Genomic DNA, 13953 nt, shown 5'->3' with positions numbered 1-13953 from the left:
CTCTACAATCCTTTACCTCTTCTTCCTTTTTCATTTTTTTTGCCTCTTGTTGATCTCGTGAATTGTATAGAAATGTATGATAACGTGATAAAGTTTTGTGAACTTGATCTTGTAGAAATGAAAGATAAGGTTATCTACGATAGACCTAATAATATCGTCTAGTGTTTCTCAGAATCTACACATCGTCGGTGTTTATTATACCAACTTGCCATTCTGGTCTAGATCAATTCAATTATTTCATTTGTTGTTGTATTAGGCTGATAAATTAGGAATATGTATTGTTATTACAGTATATTAATTTGATGAAATCTACTATATATATATATATATATATATATATATAAAAGATGTCGGAACTGGATTTTTTGTCTGAAAAACATTATCTAGGTGCAAATGAAACTAGAGAAGGAAACAAACAAAGCAAACATGAGAAGATGAAAAATTTCAACTATTCTGCTTCATATTCATTGTCTTAACTAGTCTATCTTCCTCGGTACTTTTATTCTAATTGTAACAAGGCAGAATAACTTTAAAAAGAAAAATAATGAAATAGAAGTAACAAAACTGAAAATATCCAAAAATAAAAAGGGAAAAATATCCTAAAATTCTAGATAAATCAACTCTTCATCCTAGCTCTCTCTCTCTCTGGTGAATTTGGGCTTTTCACAAACCGACCCTGCAAGAATTAAGAAAAATATATATTTGAGGTCCAAATAGAATAACGATAAATTGGGGTGTGTATAAATGATTTTAAAGAACTTTATAGGTTGAATTGAAATTAGCTTGTACAAATACAACCGGACTCAATTCTTATCAATGTCAAGCCGAAATTAAGAGACTACTAATGACATGAAATGGGATTATACAGTAAATACCAATGAAAAAAATGGAACCTAATTTACTTATATTGATGTTAATTAAGTGGAGTTATACGTACTTCCAAAAGAAAACACTTTCTTGCCCTTCGTTAGTTTTATTTATAATTCCGTTTAATAATATATGTCCAATGAACGAGGATTTAAGAAAAAAATTTAAACGAATTCTTAAACCTATAATCGACTTTTTCCTTTCAAAATTCTCAAGATTACCGAGTTATTTGGAAAAACAATTCATTTAAAAAATAAAATAAAAAGAGAACCGTACTTACTCCAACTATACCAAAAGTCCAAAAGTGATTTGAAAAATAAACAATCATTCAGAAATGATTGCAAATGTCTATTTTTACTCTTTTTTTTAATTTTATTAAATGAAAAATGCTCCCTATCATAAGTTTTTAAATTCTTGAAACTTTAACTCGAACATCCAATTAAATAGATTTTTTTTATCATTTCACCCCAACCCTTATTAATACAAATATCTATCGTTAATCATGAAAATAAAAACATCATTCCCTAAAGTTAAATGCCTTTATATGACATTATAGATCTCCACAATGTGATTTTAACTTTGCTACCAAAATGATTGAGGTAAGAGTTCATTTTCTAATGTTAGTGGTCAAAACAAAGAAAAGTTTATCTTATGTTTGGAGAAATAGAAATATGGCTCATTTGTTCCTTCATTGAATTATATTAAGAAAACGGAAAAGAATGTATAGAAAATTGTAGGGACAATGATTTACTGATTAAAACAAATAGACACCTTCTTAATATCATATAAGCCTGAAAATAAGGGAAAGGAAGCGAAAGGAAGGAATAATTTTCCTTTCTTTTGTGAAAATGAAAAAGGAGAACCTTCCTTTCAAATATAATAATAATAATAAATAAATAAATAAATAAAACGAAATATTAATCGAACACTTGAAGTACTATAAACTCATTAAGACCGAATTTAGAAAATTTAGAGGCCAAATTACATTTTCATAAAACTCAAGCTGCTCTTTTCATGATGAGTTTAACTTTTAAATATTGATAATGCAAGAAATTCTTTATATTACTATCTAGAAAATAACTAAAGGTAAACTACAAATAATAAAGAAAATTATTGACTTAAAAATATGATAAGCAACCAGCTAAAACAAGCTAAATTTATTGATAATATAAAAATTCTTTCACGTATCAATGTATCTAAGCTAAATCCTTTCATAATAACGGTACCTTCATTCTGGGTCGTCGGTCAGCGTTGACTTTTCTAACTTGATATCTAATTTTTTTAGAGAACAAACGTGTGCGTCGTTTTTCTTTGTAACGTAACACACTAGCCTCTCTCATTCCTCCGTTCTCTGAAAATAAGTCTATTTGTGCTAATCTGGCCTGCATACAAATTTAATTTAAGAAAATCAGAATCTCGAAAAATAAAAAAGGAAACAAATTATGTCATATTCCTATACATTCTTCAATTTTATTGATTTTAAATAGTTCTAAGAAGAGAAAGATGCCACCAAGAAGGAAAGCACAAAAGGGTGAAAACAATTACATAATTACAAGACACTCGATATTATAGAATATGCTCTTGACAGAATGACCTACTTGAAATAGTAATAAATAATTTGATAATAAAACAATGTCATTATTTCTTTTGGAAGCATTTATTACGTTAACAACATATTCTTGAATAAAATATTAAGAAAAGTAATAAAAAAAACTATAGCAATCATTATGTGTTGTTGTATGTTAAGGATGCATAGACGTAGTTATTTCGAAAACGGAAATAGAAAAAAATAATAATATTATTAAAAAGAATAGAAAAAATATTGAACTTTTCTAATTTTGTAAAAGAGTACATTAGTGTGTCAAAAAGGTCCCACTTTCAAGCTGGAAAGAAGTAGACTGTAACATCGCTTTGATGCCAACTACCAATTTGAATATTATGTCATGAATTGCACATAAAGGAAAACGAGTCAAATAAAAAGCAGAAAACTTTTAAAATATATATATACATTTAAGAAAATATAGAAAGAGAAAAGCGTGAGATGCACGTGTCGTGGTCCAAAGGTATGTTGCAGTTTATCTTAGTATGCTACCACTTTTAACTAAAATAACAGAATCAAAGTTTCAATTGCTCATGGAATTCCAAAGACACTTACTTGGACATCATTTCCGGCAGCCTCCGATCCCGGAATTTCATCGGAGAACGGCGATTCCTTATCGGACCACGCGTTCAAAACGTTGTTGTAGTTCAATTTTAGAAGCAACGTCGATTTTGGTTTTGGAATGTCGACCTCTTCTTTGATTGATTGACTTGAATTATCCTTGTTCGTCCTCTTAGTAATTGAATTATCCTTTGCTGATGATGATTCTGAACCCCTTAATTCCACCGGTTTCTCTAATTTCTTTTTCTTCTTTTCTACCGGCGGTTTGAATTTCGGTGTAATGTCGATAACATTTACACTAGGATACTTCCACCAATCTCCGTCATCAACATTTCTCAATGGTCGCACCCCACTTCTCATGCCAAAATCATATTGGTATCTATTTTCAAATCCTAGTCCTATTGGAAAACCATAACATGTACCAAAATTGTGTTGGTGGCTGCTATTGCTATAACTAAAATTGGACTCATTCAATGATTCATTCTCCACATTTAGCTTCCCCATAATACTATCAATATTGACACTCTCTTCAATTTCCTCATCCAAAATTGACTCTGCATCAAAATCTTCTTCAAATTCATCACAAACCTCTAATGAACTACTGCCTTTGGAATCAATTTCCCCTGGACTTTGGCATGGCTTGTCACAAGAATTCACTAACCTTTGCTCAATTGGGCAATTGGGTTTTTCTAGCAATGGAGGATGGAGTAAAAAACCCGAATTTTCGACCATTTGGTAAGGCACAACCAACTCTGAGGATTCATATGAGAAGGGGTAGTGTGGCTTGGTAAATTTGCAAGGCTTAGTGAGGTGTTTTGTGTTGAATATCTTAGGATAGGCTGTGGATAGAAGGGCTGCTGCTTCATTGTAAGTTTGGTTAGGCCTTTTTCGAGGGGTTCGAGGTTTTCTAGTGGAAATTGCAATAGGAGAATTGCTAGATTCTGAAAGAGTTGAAGAAGGTGAAGATGATTGTGAAGTCCATGAATTAGATGGAGATTTTATAATTTCTAAATCCAATTTATAAGCTGCCCTTCCACCTCCAGTTAAACAAGACATTGTACTAAAGAGAAACAGAGAAGAAATTCAAGAATTGAAATCTTGGAATTTAATGATGAATTCTTGAAAACCCCATTAAGCAATTCAGACTTAATTCTCACAAATCAGGCGAATTCTTAGGCCTGCAATTCAGAAATGAACTTCCAAATTGGGGAAAAAAGTGAAGTATGAAATAACATGAAGAACAAAAGGAACCAATTGGCAAGAATGTATTGGTTTGGTGAAGTTTTCCAAGGAAGTAGTGTTTTTTATGGGAAATAGACCAAACCCCTATAAAGTATACTTTTTCTCACTATAAACCAAACTTCCCAAAGCACTAATATAAATTTAAAAAAAAGTCAATGAACTAAACACTTTTCAGCACCAGTTCCCTCTATACTTGGTCCAAGAATCCACCAGAAACATTAAGAAAAATTTGGCTTCAACTCACCAAACAAAACAAATGGAGTAAAATAAACAAACACCTCTTAGAATTAACTAACTCCGATCCAAAAGAATCTAACTTAAGAAGAAGAGAGAATTGAGCTAGGAAAGAAGATAAAGCACTGAATTCAAGAAAGCACTTTGAAAAATGGGAAATATCTAAGGATGGAAATGAGGGTATTTAAATAAAGGAATTCAGAAGGGTTTTGGGGTTTGGCATATGTATAAAAATAAACCAAATATATAAAATGGAACCCTGAGAAATAGAAAGAAAGAGAGGGTTTTAGGTACAGTGGTCACGGGAGATGTATATAGGAATAGGAAGATAAAAGGCTAAGATTTGTTGATGAGTTCACTAGATATAGCAGAGACAGTTCCCCTCTGTGTCTGTGAAGAGATTGGGGTGTTTTGGCCTTTGAGTGATTGAGATCAGTACAGAAGAAAGGGACAAAGAAACGCTACAACTATTGAATGGACCACTACTGCTTTGTGTTAGAATTTCTCTCTACGTACATTTACCTGTTTTTGCACTTTTTTGCAGTACAACTATACATTTTACTTCATTTACTAAAATATCCTTACTAGTGCATTATTTATAAAACTTTTGTTGTAAACTTCTTGGTAAGTTGTGACATAATGACTTATTATGTGTTTCGCTTGAGTCAAAGGACTAATCGATTAGGATCAAAATCTTGAAGTGAAAATAATTATAGATAGTTAATTTTAAACAAGTCAATAACAGTTTGAAATAAGTTCAAACGCATTCAAATTCTCAAAAAGAATTACTATGAAGAAAAGATAATGTGAAACTAATACATAAAGATTTGTTAGATACGTCACAAACTCGTTAGTTAACCAACTTTGATAAATCTCGATCCCTTCCTCCTCGAATATGATCCGTGTGTGGATATTTTTGATCTATAGTTCAATCAGTTTATGTAAACATGTTCAATTAAAACTTTTCATATACCCAAAAATATAAACTTACTTTTTTTGTATATTGAAAAATATTCAGTTCATTTTTGTTTTTACAGAGAAATACAAGAGGAGGAAACAAATATCTATCTAGATGTCCTAGATACAATGAAATATTTCAAAAGTTCCAATTCTACAATTCAAAACAAAATCTTTCTTTTTCATAAATAATTTAATATTATCTTGAATATAATAAATTTGAATAAAAGGTGCATGGTCATCTTGTTATTTCATTATCAAGTATGGGGCAAATTTGTAACAAAGAGAGGCAGTGAAAAACAGGTTGAAGATACTATCTAATCCTTATCATGGGCACTCATGGATTTCCTTTGTTCTATCATAAAACTGAAAGTACCATACCTAAAATTCTTTGAGGAATAATAAAAAAAAGTGTTTCTTATCTGATGACATGGCAAGTTATGTTTGGTTGTTGAGATTTTCTTGGATGACGTGGACTGTCTTATATGGGGTTAGAGGATTTTCACATGTATCTAGAAAAGTGATAGGGGTGGTATTTTTTTGGATCTAAGATTGAGTGCAATGATTAAAACCCTATTGGTGTCTTTTGTGGTCCTTTGTGTGTGGCATATGGCAATTCAACGTATGCCTATTTATGATCAATGGCTTCTAAACAATATTGCACAACTACTCCCCTAAGTTTAATTTCCTCAAATCTCCCCCCTTGACTTCCATCTCATGAATAATTTAAATTTTAAATTGTCTTATTATCAGAAGATCAATTGAGCTATTTTTGAAGTTAAAAGATAAAAAGAAATTAGGTATAGAGGAACACCATATGCATAATGCAAAAACTTATGCCTTTTTCACTACGAGACCGTTTATAAATTTTTATTTCGATTTTGCAAAACAATTGTCTTGAAATCAAGAAGTCGTTTTATCTCCATGAATAATTTTTTTTTAATTAAACATTAAGATTTTATTTTATTTCTTGTTGTTGATGATGAAGGTGGAATGAGGATTATGTATATCAAGAGTCTTCTTTGGCATGCTTTGCTTCAGAGTAATAGGCATATATGAACTTAGAAATATCAAATTTCACCAATATAAGGAAAAAATAAAGAAAAATAAAAATTAATTTACGATAAGGTCCCTATTTATTTTTTTCCTTCTTCTTTCCTTATTTGAAATAAATACAGTTTATTGGTTGAAGAGACTTCTGTACAGGGTTTGCCCTTTTACAGGCTTTAAGGATTCCTTATCGTAAGATATTTTCAAAATATCTCAATCAGATTGTACATTTTAATTCTTGTATGCACTTTAGATATGTATTTTCCACTGATTTTTTCTATTCAATTCATTGTTTATTTATTTATTACTTATACATTTATTTGTGTGTGGTGTGGTTGTATATTTTTTTTTATTACTGCACAATCTTAAAATTTACCTTCTATCTTCTCAAAATTTACACAAGTTGCTGAATAACATAAACTCAAAATTATTAACTAATTTTTTTTTCTAGAAAAGATTGTATCAGCTTAGTTTGATTATGTATTTAAAATAGCAAATCGACAGATTTTTACTTGAAATGCTAATAGCGCCTCACCATTGTAAGGACGTCATTTATACTTGATATGATACCGATATTTAAATTATTAATCATTAACTATATACTGAAATTATAGAATTATAATATTATTTTAAGTCATTAATACTCAAGAAATATATTTTTAATGCTAAAAATAAGAGATAATTTCTTAAATAGTGAAAAGTGAAGTGTCTTGAAGAGACCAATTTATTTATCATCTTCTCTGACATTTTCAGTTCGTATAATTACGCTTATAATAGTTGCAATTAAGCCAGAAATTAATAAAGGTAACAGTGGAAACATGCGTGATGGCTAATAAATCTGTACATAATGCCAAATAATTACTTGTATATATCATGTCGAGGCTTTACTACAGCAGAAGTAAAATAGAAGTTAGGCGGTGTTTTAAATGAAATAGGAACACATTGTAAGTTCTTTATTACATGCACAGAAAACACCAATTTAGATACAAAAGAAAATTAGACATTTCAAAATTAAATTAAGAATATTATGTGTACTCAACAAGTTTGAAATGTTTAATGGCCACCACATGTTATGGTAGGGTGATAAGTACCTTTATCCTTAAGCAAAAATTTTGAGCTCGAGCATTAAATTGGAATCACATTTTATAAGGAACATTTTACCTTAAAGTAAAACTTCGTGGCTCAAATTCATATCAATTAGTCAAGGTCCAAAGAAAATTACGACATCGATTGAGAAATCAAAAGCAAGTTATTTAAAAAATCAAAAGCAAATTACGACACCTCTCATCCTATGGAGCAATAGTATTTATGTTAATTAAAGAAAAATTGTAATGAACCAATCGGTTATTTTGACTTTTAGAACTTCGTTTCACTAAATAAAATTTCTTGTATGTGCTTTTATTAATTTATGACTTGAGGGGATGATTGATTCGGGATTTGGGAGTGTTCGGATTGAAATAGGAACACTTGGTTCCTTAAATTGGCCTTAGAATGTTAAGTTTGACTTCGGTCAATATTTTGAGAAAACGACCCCGGAATCGAGATTTGACGGTTCCAATAGCTCCGTATGGTAATTTTGGACTTAGGAACGTATTCGAAATTTTATTTAGAAATCCGTAGTTAAATTAGGCTTGAAATGGCTAAAACAAGAATTTAAGTTTGGAAGTTTGACCGGGTAGTTGGCTTTTTGATATCGGTGTTGGAATCTAGTTTCGAAAATTTTTATAGCTCTGTTATGTCATTTATGACTTGTGTGCAAAATTTGAGGTCAATCGGACTTGATTTGACAGGTTTCGGTACCGAATGTAGAAGTTGGAAATCTTAAGTTTTATTAAGCTTGAATTGGAGGATGATTCGTGGTTTTAGCATTGTTTGGTGTGATTTGAGGGTTCGACTAAGTTCGTATGATATTTTGGGACTTGTTGGTATATTTGGTTGAGGTTCCGAGGAGCTCGGGTGAGTTTCGGACGGCTAGCGGATCATTTTTGGCCTTTGAGAGATAGCTAATAGCTGCTGGTATTTTCTTCTGATTTCCCTTATATGCGATCGCGTAAGTTCGTCTGCGATCGCGTAGAGTAATTTGGGCAAATGCGACTTTGTTCTACGCGATCGCATGAATGGGGTTGCGATCGCGTAGGCTTAATTGGGCAACAAAAAAATTTGTTCTATGCGATTGCGTAGGTTGGGTCAGTCTGTGCATCGCGATCGCGTGGCGTTGTTTGCGATCACGTAGGGGAAACTGGAGAGGAAGCTGGGCCACACGTTTGCTCTATGCGATCGCATAGAGTTGGAACCTTGTGTATCGCGATCACGTGGCATTGTTTGCGATCGCGTAGGGTTATTTTCTGGGCAGTAAAAATTTGTGCTACGCGATCGCGTGAGGAAGTTCGCGACCGCGTAAAAGAAATCATTTTCCATTTTTATCGATTTGGAGCTCGGATTGAGGCGATTTTTGGGAGATTTTCAGAGGAAGCAATGGGGTAAGTGTTCTTAACTTAATATTGATTAAATTACCCGAATCCATCACTATTTTTATCATTTAATTGGTGAATTAAGTTGGAAAAGTTTAAAAAACCTCTTGGATAGATTTGCGGATTTGAGTGCTGAATTATTATCGGAATTTAGTAATTTTGGTATGGGTAGACTCGTGGTTGAGTGGATGTTCATATTTCGTAACTTTCGCCGGATTCCGATACGTGGGTCCCACGGACGATTTTTGAATTGATTTTAGATTTTTATTGAAAAATGTATTATTTTCTTATGGAATTGATTCCTATAATTTTTAGTGATTGTATCGAATTATTTTGGTTAGATTCGAGCCAGATAGAGTTGGATAATCGTGGAAAAGGCCTTCTAGTGGATTAAATTGGAGCAAGTTGAGGTAAGTCTCTTGTCTAATCTTGTGAGGGGAAAATTACCCCATAAGTAATTAAATTAATAATTGTTGCTAATTGTGGGGGCTACGTACGTACGAGGTGACGAGAGTACGTGCGTAGCAACTATTAATGCTAAAGTCCGGGTAGTTTAGGACTCAAAGCATGAATTACTTGTGTAAAATGTATCCGTTATTTAATTAAATTATTTGGTATATATTGTGAATTGTTAGAAAAAAATATTAAAATATAAAAATCTCATATGCTTAACTTTCTATTTAAATTAATTAATTGTTAAAAGAAATTATTTATCCTCTCGAATTGATCTTATAATAAATATACTCAACTTCCAGAGGTATATAAGAAAATGTCCTCCTTTCTTGTGGAGCGGGCCGAATGCCTCGGCAGGATAGATGCATCTATGGATCGCGCCGCACGTCCCTCGGTAGTGTACACGACACTCTAGATCGGGCCGTACGACCTCGGCAAAAATCGTGCCTAACAAAATTTATAATTACACGATGCCTTGGTATTTTAATTGGAGCTTGTGAATCTAGTTAATAGATTGGAAATTGTTGTATTTTAAGGAATTAAATTGTTTCTGTTGTTTAAATAAATTATTGTTAACTCTGTGAATCATATTGATTTAGATATTCTAGTTTTACTTCAATTATTATTATTGACCCATAATGAGTGTCAAAGTCGGCCATCTCATCTCTACCTCTTCGAGATTAGGCTTGATACTTACTGGGCACACGTTTACGTACTCATGCTACACTTGCTGCACTTTTTGTGCAGGATTTGAGGTAGGCACTAGTGGAGGCCTTATCATCGCACATCCGCGTTATCCTGAGGCCTAGTGGTGAGCTGCCTTTCTGAGCCGTTCTGCAGCTACCAGTGCCTCTTCTTGTATTTGCATTCTGTCTATTTTATTTCAGACAATATTTGGAGTTTTGTATAATCTACTAGATGCTCATATACTTGTGACACCAGGTCTTGGCACATACATTGGTAGAATTGGGAGTTGATTATTTTTTTTCTTGGATTTAAATTAATTGGTATCTTTTCTATTTTCTTTAATATTACTAGTAAAATAATAAAATTATTTAGAAAATTATTCTGAAAATAATCGATGTATGTTTAAATTACTAGTTGGCTTGCCTAGCTGTAGTGTTGGGCGCCATCACGGCCTATAGGTGAAATTGGATCGTGACAACATGGTATCAGAGCATTAGGTTAACGTAGGTCTCATAAGTTATGAGCAGACCTAATAGAGTCTTGCGGACCGGTACAGATACGTCTGTACTTATTTTCGAGAGGCTATACGGTGTTAGGAAACTACCTATCTTCATCTTTCATCGTGCAATTGATGTAGTATTAAATATCTTTCTCTTATTCTCTCACAGATGGTGAGAACGCGCTCTAATGAGGTTCCAGACCAGGGAGCTACTCCCCCAGTTGCTAGAGGCCAAGGTAGAGGCCGAGGGAGGGCTCCGGTCCATGGTAGGGGGCGAGGACGTCCCAGGACTTTTCCAGTTATACCGACAGTGGGGCCAGCACAGAACTCCATTGTTGAGGAACAGGGTGAGGTGCCTGTGGAAGAGCCAGCTCCGGTGGATTTCACATCTGCACAGGGATTTTAGGATGTCATGGGTCGTATGCTGTGGTTCATGGACACTATGACTTAGGTCGGTTTATTTTCGGCAGACCCAGCTACATCTCAGGCGGGCGGAGGAGCACAGACCCTTACCGCGCAGGCTCATGGGCAGGCAGCTGCTGTATATTAGACCCAGGGTACACTACCCATGGGTGGAGCCCAGCCAGTGGCAACAGCTATACCTGAGCCCAGGCCAGCTGCAGCCGCTGATCCGCAGAAACTATTGGACAGATGGACTAGACTACATCCTCTTGTCTTTGGGGGTGAGCGACATGAGAATCCCCAGGACTTCATTGATCGATGTAGGGATAAATTGTACAACATGAGGATATTGGAGTCTCATGGGGTTGACTTTGCTACTTTTCAGCTAGAGGGCAGGGCCCGTAGATAGTGGAAGTCTTATGTTCTTGGCAGAACAGTAGATTCTCCTCCTATGACTTGGGACAGGTTCACCTGTATCTTCTTGGACAGGTATATTCCACCCTCCCAGAGGGAAGAGTTGCGATTTCAGTTTGAGCAGCTCCATCAGGGTCAGATGTCAGTGACCGATTATGAGGCGAGGTTCTCTGAGTTATCTCGCCATGAACTTATGATACTCCCTACTGAGGCGGAGAGAGTGCAGAGGTTTGTTGCGGGTTTACATACTGGCATTCAGTCCACTACGGCTCGAGAGGTTTAGATGGGTACTTTTTATGAGTTAGTCATGGAAATAGCCTGGAGGATTGAGGGTGTGCGTCAGCGGAGCCGAGAGTAGGTTATGAGAGATAAGCGGTTTAGATACCCTGGAGAGTTCAGAGGTGCTCCGTCTAGGAGCAGAGGTCAGTTCATGAGAGGGCAGTCCAGCAGGCCCCCCATATCCAGCACCACCGCCTCATCGGGGTACTCTAGTGCGACCTTATTTCAGTGCTATACCAGAGAGTTCTTATCGCCCACTGTTTATCCAGGGTTCTTCCAGTGGGTATTCAGGTCTCTAGGGCCAGACTTCTAGTCAGCAGCTTATTGCACCAAAAAGTTGTTACAAGTGCTCGCACCAAAAAGTTATTACGAGTACGGGGATCCCAGACACATACGAAAATTCTGCCCCAGACTTCAGGGTAGACCAGTGCAACAGGGTCAGAAGCCTATGATTACTGCACCAGTTACTCCACCAGTAGTCTGACCACCAAGAGGTGTAGGGCAGGTGGGTAAGGGCCATCCTAGAGGTGGAGGTCAGTTAGGCGGAGGCCAGCCAATTGGCGCTCTAGCTCGATTCTATGCTTTTTCCGGCCAGACCAGATGCAGAGGCCTCAGATGCCATGATTACATGTATTATTTCTGTTTTCGGCAAAGATGCCTCCATATTATTTGATCCAGGATCTACATATTCATATGTGTCCTCTCTATTTGCTCAATTTCTGGGTGTTTCTTGTGAGTCCTTGAGTACTCCCGTTTATGCGTCCACTACTGTGGACGATTCTATTGTTGTGAATCGGATCTAGCGGTCCTGTGTTATTACATTTTGTGGTTATGAAACTAGAGCAGATCTCCTATTGCTTGAGATGACCGATTTTGAAATTATCCTGGGCATGGACTGGTTATCTCCATATCATGCCATCCTAGATTGCCATGCCAAGACTGTTACCTTGGCTATTCCAGAATTTCCTAGGTTAGAGTGGAAGGGTTCGTCTGTTAGTGCACCTAATCGGGTTATTTCTTTTATGAAGGCTCAACACATGGTTGAAAAGGGTTGTTTGGCTTATCTAGCCTATGTTCGGGATACTACTGCAGAGACTCCAGCTATTGATTCAGTGCCTGTAGTTCGGGAGTTCTCCGATGTATTTCCTTCAGATCTTCCAGGCATGCCACCTGATCGTGATATTGATTTCTGTATTGACTTGGCTCCAGATACCCAGCCTATATCTATCCCACTGTATCGCATGGCTCCGAAAGAATTGAAAGAATTGAAAGAACAGTTTGAGGAGTTACTAGCCAAAGGGTTCGCCAGACCGAGTGTATCGCCTTGGGGTGCACCGGTATTATTTGTGAAGAAGAAGGATAGTACTATGCGGATGTGTATCGATTATCGACAATTGAACAAAGTCACTATTAAGAACAAGTACCCATTGCCGCGTATTGATGATCTATTTGACCAGTTGCAGGGTGCTACGGTATTCTCTAAGATCAACTTGAGGTCGGGGTATCACCAGTTGAAGATTCGGGATTCGGATGTTCCAAAGACTGCTTTCCGGACTAGATATGATCATTATGAATTTCTGGTAATGTCCTTCGATTTAACTAACTCCCCGGCAGCATTTATGGATTTGATAAACAGGGTATTCAGGCAATATATTGATTCGTTTGTCATTGTCTTCATTGATGACATCTTGATTTATTCGCGCAACAAGGAGGAGCACGAGCAGCATATGAGAGTGGTGCTTCAGACGCCGCGGGAACAAAAGTTATATGCTAAGTTCTCTAAATGTGAGCTTTGGCTAGAGTCTGTAGCATTTTTAGGGCATATTGTATCGGGCGATGGTATTAAGGTTCATCCCAAAAAGATTCAGGTAGTTCAGAATTAGCATCGTCCCACTTCGGCGACTGAGATCAGGAGTTTTTTGGGTTTAGCAGGTTATTATCGTCGGCTCGTGGAAGGTTTTTCATCTATTGCAGCACCTTTAACCAAATTAACCCAGAAAGGTGCTACGTTCCGATGGTCTGATGATTGTGAGGTGAGCTTTCAGAAGCTCAAGACAACATTGACTACAACATCAGTGTTAGTATTGCCTTCCAGTTCGGGAATGTATGCAGTGTATTGTGACACTTCACGCGTTGGCTTGGGTTGTGTATTGATGCAGGAAGGGAGAGTTATTGCATATGCTTCCCGACAGCTAAAGCCCCACGAGAAGAATTATCCAGAGCATGATTTGGAGCTA

General features: G+C 35.7%; 1 protein-coding gene across 1 annotated transcript; it reads right to left on the bottom strand.

The window, feature by feature from the left end:
- Positions 1 to 429: 429 nt before the first annotated feature.
- Positions 430 to 4945, bottom strand: LOC107760235 (protein CHLOROPLAST IMPORT APPARATUS 2-like). Its single transcript, XM_016578286.2, has 3 exons — positions 3023 to 4945; positions 2094 to 2249; positions 430 to 676 (listed from the first exon to the last, which is right to left on the bottom strand). The coding sequence occupies exons 1-3, from the start codon at positions 4082 to 4084 to the stop codon at positions 617 to 619; spliced, it is 1278 nt and encodes a 425-aa protein (XP_016433772.2). The 5' UTR covers positions 4085 to 4945; the 3' UTR covers positions 430 to 616.
- Between the last annotated feature and the right edge of the window lie 9008 nt (positions 4946 to 13953).

Source organism: Nicotiana tabacum, chromosome 9 (assembly GCF_000715075.1).
Source record: "Nicotiana tabacum cultivar K326 chromosome 9, ASM71507v2, whole genome shotgun sequence".
NCBI classification, from domain to species: domain Eukaryota; kingdom Viridiplantae; phylum Streptophyta; class Magnoliopsida; order Solanales; family Solanaceae; genus Nicotiana; species Nicotiana tabacum.
The sequence above is the reverse complement of the archived record's forward strand: the minus strand, read 5'-3'. Positions and strand labels throughout refer to the sequence as shown.

Bases quoted from the DNA above. Each gene is read 5' to 3' on its own strand.
- LOC107760235 (XM_016578286.2), bottom strand. From the start codon at position 4,084: ATGTCTTGTTTAACTGGAGGTGGAAGGGCAGCTTATAAATTGGATTTA. The intron at 2,250-3,022 runs GTAAGTGTCTTT...ATTTGTATGCAG, and splicing joins CTGCCGGAAATGATGTCCAA to GCCAGATTAGCACAAATAGA. The intron at 677-2,093 runs GTACCGTTATTA...TAATTCTTGCAG, and splicing joins ACCGACGACCCAGAATGAAG to GGTCGGTTTGTGAAAAGCCC.